The sequence below is a fragment of the Cucumis melo genome, chromosome 10 (genome assembly GCF_025177605.1).
Source record: "Cucumis melo cultivar AY chromosome 10, USDA_Cmelo_AY_1.0, whole genome shotgun sequence".
NCBI lineage: Eukaryota > Viridiplantae > Streptophyta > Magnoliopsida > Cucurbitales > Cucurbitaceae > Cucumis > Cucumis melo.
Window position 1 is genome coordinate 15330295 of NC_066866.1, and position 7073 is coordinate 15337367.

Below are 7073 nucleotides of genomic sequence, written 5' to 3' on the forward strand. Positions count from 1 at the left end.
ACAACTAAACCCTGCTCTCACTCAAGATATCACAAATATAATTAGTAAAAGCACAACATTTCATTTTTTAAAAACATAAATAGCCTACCATAAACAAAGTTTAATTAATATAAAGAGTTAATAAAAGATTCAAATTTCTCCACATTCATTAGCTTTGAGAAAAAGACCATGACATTGACACACTACATAAAAATAACCTAACTAACATAAAATAGTTCAATGTAAAGAATTAATCAAAGCTTTAAATTCTTCTCTTTTCACTATTGCTAAGCAACAAAATGAAGAGATGAAATAAGAGTAATCAAGAAATGGATCATTGACTTTGCAAATGTCTATGGAACTATAAGAAGAGGATATTTTAGCCTAGTCTAGCTAGATAGACTAAAAATTAATTATAAAAGAAGAAAAAAGAAAAAAGAAAAAAGAAAAAAGCTCATTGGTCGCCCAGAAAAGATATGGAATTAATACATCTTAGTTGAAAAAGATCAAAAAAAAAAAAAAAAACTATCTCTATCTGGTTGTCCTTCCTCTCATGGTAAAATTACAAGGAAAAAGAAAAAAAAACTACCTGATATTGTTTTTTTTTTTTTTTATCACCGATTGAAGTTGGCAGGCATTGATATTTGTTGCATTTGAAAAATCTGAACAAAACAAACATAAAAGGTTACACATCTCTATAAACAACATATAATCAATATAATAAGCATTTAAACATATAATACAAATATGTTTTTATCAATTTGAACACATTAATAAAAAAACGAATTCATATAATATTTCATAAAATGGAATGTCGTAACAAATTATTAACTAATTCTTTAAATCCTTATTCTAATTAATATTTATATATAAACAATAAATTTTATCTAAAAATTTCAAAATCAATTAATGTTGAAAAAGCTAGAATAACCATATACCTTACCAAGATTGTAAAATCTCTTCCTCACTTCAATTTGGAATTCTCAAACATGTCCATTAAAATGGTGTTTGTTGAATTTTTCATTCTTGAGTCAGATTCTAATTTTCGATCGGATGTCTATTTGAATTCCGTTGAGTTTGATACCCATAATAGATAAATAAATATATAAAATTCTGTATCAAAATCATATTGAATTAGAGATTGAACTCATGTTTTAAGCTAAAATCATATTTGAATTTCGCTAGCTAATAGTTTTCTTCAGAATTCAAAATCCCTAAACCAAAATTTAGATATTGTTAAAAAATAAAAAAGAGGCAATAAGCAGACAAGCTAGACTAAAATAAAAATTAGACTAATTAAATGATTAATATAAACAAGGTTATATTCTCACCAACATACAAACGTTTCTATAGAGTTTCCATGTGCCCACAAGATTTCGACACCACATTAACATTAAAAAAAAAAAAAATCAACATTTTCATTATGACACATAAAAGCTAGGAAAAAGAATATAACAAATCAATAATAAAGAAAAACACATTTTTTTTAGTTTAAATAATATATTCTAAATTTTCATTCTCTGCTGCCATAAACCTTAGCAAAAATAATAATAATAATAATAATAATAAAAAAAAAAAGCAAAGAGCAAAAATAACAACATCTAGCTAGTAGTTATGATTTTTCTCTCAAACTTTCAATTTTAGATATTGAACCCTCCAACTTATATAAATATATAAAAATAGAACTCCAAAGTAACACAACTAATATGATTGTAGAAACGTTAGGAAGGGTAAAAATTCAACAACATTTATAAGTCTAATTTCTATAAATATTATAAATAGAATTTAAACACATTTATAGATTTGAGAGGGATAATTGCAACCAATTTTATCAATTTGCCAAAAAAGAATTAAGATTTCCTTGGAAACCAAGATTTAAAACCTTGCACGTTTATTCTCAAAAAAATAAAAAGAGGGGAAAAAAAAATGGAACTCGTGACTCTGGCAGAGTAAGTGTTGTGTAGTATAAAGACGTAACGACATAAAGAGAACAAAAGCGACAACGAAAGAAACAAAAAACCCTAAATGTACTGCATGCCCTTCACTGTCTTCATGCAAACACAACGTGCCACACCCATTTCTTTCCTTTTTTTTCCTCTCGCTTAGCTTTTTCAAATTCTCATAAAATTTTAATAATAATCATTTTACAATTTTACCAAATAATAATTCCAAATTCAAATCCCCACGACTGCAAGGCAGTAACAGTACTGAAATATACTGAAACCCATTTTTATACACACAATTACCAATGCCCTCCACGTTACTTTACCACTTCATTTTTCTTTTTCTTTTTCTTTTTCTTTTTCTTTTTAATAGTAATTTTAATTAGTCCCTAATTAATAATTAAATAAAATAAATAATTTTGACGTACGTACCTGTTTCTGTCTGTACTTTTTTTTCTTCTCTTCCTTCTTCTCTTTTCTTCACTGGTAGTTTCCATTTCCACCACCAAACGCATTGCTTGACGGCGCCGTATTGCTCTCATTACCCTCCATAACTATCCCTTGCCCCCCTTGTTTGTGTTCTCTCTGTGAATAACCGCCACCGCCACCACCTCCGCTCATACTTCTTACGATTTGTCCCACCCCTAAGAAGTCTCTTGTTAACCTATCTGTCCCACCTCCCATACTCACTGTGCTTAAATTCTGTTGTAACTTCGTTGGATCCTCTAAGCTTTCCACCCCAAACGACCCGAACATCCCGCTCCCTGAGCTCGCGTTTGCGAATGAGTTCATCAGGTCTTGGAGATTACTCTCGTTTTCACTGAATACTACTCCGCCATAACTTGGTGGGAAGAGCGTTCTATCTGATGCCTTTCCGCTTGAGGTCGAGGAGCTTCCAAATGTGCGTAGCAATGTCGCTGTAGTATTGCTACTTGACGTTGTTGAGCCTAATTGTGCTGCTTTTTGTAGCAGTGCTGTTGCGGACATATGTGGGATTGCTCCTCCTCCGCTTGTACCGCTACTACATCCTCCCGGGGCGGTGTTGCTGTAGAGCGAGGGGACTGCAGCTGAATTGATTTGATCTCCCATTATGTTAACAGCAAAAATGTTAGACGCAGGACCGTCGTTGTTGCCATTGTTCGTTCCGTTGAATTGGTTTAACAAAGAGGATGGAAGATTGTTGTTGTTGTTGCTACTGCTGTTGCTATTGTTAGTGTTGGTGTCATTGTTATTGTTCATATTGGAAGTATTATCACCAGTGGGATTTGAAATGAAGCTCAAATTGAAGAGATTTGAAGCAGAATTGCTGTTGTTATTTGCATGGGTTTGGATATCAGAAGGGAATTGCATTAGCCCATGAAAAGGCTTGTTTCCGAACAACCCTTGCTGGGATTGGCTTTGATGATGATCTTCATGGAAGCTATTTTGGTTAGTTTGGTCCGACAGGCCGAAGAAGGCCGCATTGGATGATGGCATTGCTTGTTGCGGTGGGGGTCGGAAGGAAGAGCCAATAGAAGGAGGGAGGAGATGAGTGAATTGCCCGGTTCGACCGCCGCCAAGACGAAGGACGTCGTGCGGTGATTGGGTGATGTTGGAATGGTCTTGAAGAGAAGAGAGTTGAGGGACTTGTGATAACGTCAAACCCACATTGCTATTACCTCCATATAAATGGCTTCCAATGGCTGTCCCCAAATTTGGAGGGTGTCTTGCACTTTCTTGTGCCAATGCATCACAAAACGCTCTATGTGTAATGAAACTGTCCCTTCTGCAAAATGAAATAAAATAAAATAAACAGTTGAGATATTCAGGTCACCTGCGAATTCCTTGGTTAAAAAGAACAAAAACAAAAATTTAGTAGAAGGGTTGTTGATTGTTTAGAAATTGGTAAAGAATAAAAGAGATGATAGAGGAACTTTTGAAAAGACAAAAATTTTGAAACAGGTGCTACCACCCATATAATGATATATTCCAAAGGGTAATAGATTTTCGCAAAGAAAAAAAAAAAGGAATAATAATGTTACCAACTACAAAAATAATTCAAATTTTCGTGGGTCCATTCACAAGGGTTCACGGATTTTAAAATCATCATATGGTTTACATTCAAGAACACACATGAAATAACTAAATAAAAACCAAAATATATCTATATATATATAGATAATTCAGAACTCAAAAATTAAACCAAAAGTTATTAGAAGGAAATGAAAATGGATTCAAATTAAATTAAAACAGACGTTTAATCATAAATCAGAAATTGATTTTAAGCATTTGAAAATCACTTGGAGAAGGAAAGGAAAAGTAATCAAGTAAGGGACCTGGAGAAGAGAGTGCCACAATCGCAACGATATTCTCTAGTGCCACAGGTTTTGGAATGTGCTTTCCAGTCGGATTGAACGGCGTAACGTTTAGAGCATTTATCGCACTTCCACTTCTTTTCTCCGTGCTTTCGTGAGTAGTGTTTCTTGATACCTGTTAAATCCCCAAGTGCTCTTGACGGGTCATGGTGAACGCATGTTGGTTCTGGGCATAAATACACTTTTCTTTTTGGTTCTTTTGTGCTTTTCTGCTTTAATTTCCATGGTAAATTATGTCCTCTTCTATGTAGTTGTAGATTTTGCTCTCTTTGAAACCCTTTGTTGCATACTTCACATATGAATCTGTTTGTTGCCATTAATGTCTTTGGACTTAACGCTATCACTTCTGCATCTGGATCTGCAAAAATTATATAACATACACAAACAATAATAAATTTCTATATCTTTTTTCTTTATTTAAATTAAATTTTTTTGAAATTAAAATTTAGAAATACTTGCTTGGAGTTCCTGGTTGGTTTCTCTTTTTCTTCTGGGGAGGAGGAGTTGGAAGAGCAGTGGATGAATTAGAGGGAGCTGACGGCGGCGGCGGTTGTGGTTGCGGTGGCTGCTGACCTCTCATCTGACCTTCTTCTCGAACTCCAAAAAGTGGAACTGAGGAAGAAGATGCAGCCATGTTTGGAATCTCTATAAAGTTTGCTTCTTGTTTGTCTTGTTCTTGTTCTTGTGTTCTGTTCTGAAATTGAGGGAAAATGAAACTGAATTGTTTCTAGGAACATGCAAATCCAAATACAGGGGTTTTTATTTGGTTCTTCATCCAAACAAACAAAATAAATTTCAACGAGAAGGAGATTTTAATTTGAACAAAAAGGTTTTTGTTAAAAAGAAAACAAAGGAAAACCTAATAGGTTTTAGGGTATTGAGGGAATAAATTAGAATAATAAAAAGTTGGGATTATGGAGTGGAGAAGGAGAAGGAGAGGGAGAGGGAGAGGGAGAAGGGAGAAGGTGATTGAGATTGAGATAGAAATGGATGTTGTTGAGAAGAAAGATGGAGGAATCAACTCCATCCTTGAACCCATTAGATGCCTTTTAGTTTTACCCTCTCTCTCCTCATCTCTCTCACAATTTCTTTTTTTTTTTTTTTATTGAAAATAATAATAATAATAATAATAATTCTTTTTTTTGTTTTTTATAAAATAAAAAAGAGTTGAGAGTATAAGTGATGTTAGTCTATGCGGTTGTTCTTTGATTTGGTGTCATGCACATACAGAAGCACATATACAAAATAGAAAAATAAATAAATAAAGGGTTATGTTTGAACTCAAGTTATAATAGTAATTACAGTGGACTGCAACGTTGTTATTTAAAATCTCATTTTGTTACCATGTTTAATATTAAAAGAGTAAAAAAGTTATTAAATTAATACAGATAATTATAATTTGTATTTTAAGACATAGAATAATATAATAACCAACTGGGTAAAGTAAGTTGAAATATAGAATGGGTGTGAATTTGATTAGTGTGAAGTAGTAGTGAAGGAGAGATTTAAAAGTAAAAAAAGAAATTAGGGAATGAAAAAAAGTAGAAATTAGAAATTAATGGAGGAGAGAGAGAGGTCGGTGGACCCAATGGAGAGGCGAAAAAGGACAGAATAAGGGTGCGTGAGGGAGGGCAGCATGAACATCTCTCTCTCTTTCTATCTCATATTTCGTATCTTGTTACACACTTCTGGACAACCTTTCTGCGTCACCCTGCCTTTGTGGGCCTTTTTCCCCTACACGCATATCATATATATTCACCTCTATTCTTTTTTCTTTTTCTTTTTTTCTTCTTTTCTTCTTTCTTTTTTTCAAACAAACACCCTCAAAAAAAAAAAAAATACTCGTTTTGAATTAAATTATTCTTCAATTTATTTATCAATTAATATTAACTCAGAAACAAGTAAAAATTAATATTGATCGAAGAAAAAAAAAACATTTTAATAGGTCCTAATCATCTTAAACATCAATCAACTCAAAAGTTTAAACTAATCGTGAAAATAAATTTAATATAATATCTAATATGTTATTATCAATTTGAATTGATACGAGAAAAGAAATGTTTTTTACAAAAAGTTATTTTTATTTAAATTCTTCTTATCATTTAAGTAGTTTTAGAAACTATTGAAAATAGTTGTCAAACACTTAGTTTTTCTCAAAATCACTTTATCTTCAAAAGTAAATACATGAAAACTACTTGTTCTTATTTATATTTATTTCATAACTGTTTATTTTAGAGAAATGTTTTTTCCCTTTAGATTTTGGATTTTGGTTTGTCTTTTGGTTTGTACGTTTCTTGTTAGTATAATAACTACTAGATGGATATAAAATTTTCAATCTCTACAAAAAGTTATGTCAATTATTTTTTAACTAAATCTACATTTGATACAAAAAAAAAAAAAAAACTCTTCTAATCGATACGTTTAGAATTTGATTCCAATTTGCTCCTTAAGCTTTAAAGTGTTACATTATTACTTATGAGATTTGAGTTTTGTTTCACTTTGATTCTTAAAAATTAAATTTTTACTAAATAGTTACCCTAGTCTTCGGTATTTATGTCTATCAATGTCTCACCTAATAACCATTTTGTTTTTTGTTTTTTATTTTCGAAAAGTACACATATTTTCCTCAAATTTTTATCATATTTTTCATTTTTCTTGAGAAAAAGGGTTGAATGTTAGTCAAATTAAAAATACTTACACCTTCAAAAGTTACTTTTAAGGGGCAACGAAAAATCAGCTAGCAATATTGAGTCCTCACAGGTCTTTGGTCTACTAGCAAACTACAATGTTAGTTCTA

At 31.8% G+C, this 7073-nt stretch overlaps 1 protein-coding gene across 4 annotated transcripts; it reads right to left on the bottom strand.

Annotated features, from left to right (window-relative positions):
- Positions 1–292: 292 nt before the first annotated feature.
- LOC103499101 (protein indeterminate-domain 5, chloroplastic) lies at positions 293–5319 on the bottom strand. Of its 4 annotated transcripts, none has more exons than XR_001763937.2 (5): positions 4736–5319; positions 4238–4634; positions 2355–3687; positions 923–1092; positions 293–641 (listed from the first exon to the last, which is right to left on the bottom strand). XR_001763937.2 is itself a non-coding variant. In XM_008461994.3 (4 exons), exons 1-3 carry the CDS (start codon positions 4908–4910, stop codon positions 2403–2405), a joined length of 1857 nt encoding a protein of 618 aa, XP_008460216.1. In that variant the 5' UTR covers positions 4911–5318; the 3' UTR covers positions 293–641; positions 2355–2402. The 4 variants fall into 4 exon arrangements, 2 of the variants coding, with proteins under 2 accessions (XP_008460216.1, XP_050947362.1); XR_001763936.2 differs by having other exon boundaries at positions 918–1092; XM_008461994.3 differs by lacking the exon at positions 923–1092 and having other exon boundaries at positions 4736–5318.
- Positions 5320–7073: the final 1754 nt, after the last annotated feature.

Coding starts and splice junctions, on each gene's coding strand:
- LOC103499101 (XM_008461994.3), bottom strand. CDS start 4,910: ATGGCTGCATCTTCTTCCTCAGTTCCACTTTTTGGAGTTCGAGAAGAA. Junction 4,635..4,735: donor AAACCAACCAGGAACTCCAA/GCAAGTATTTCT, acceptor TAATTTTTGCAG/ATCCAGATGCAGAAGTGATA. Junction 3,688..4,237: donor TGTGGCACTCTCTTCTCCAG/GTCCCTTACTTG, acceptor TTCATTTTGCAG/AAGGGACAGTTTCATTACAC.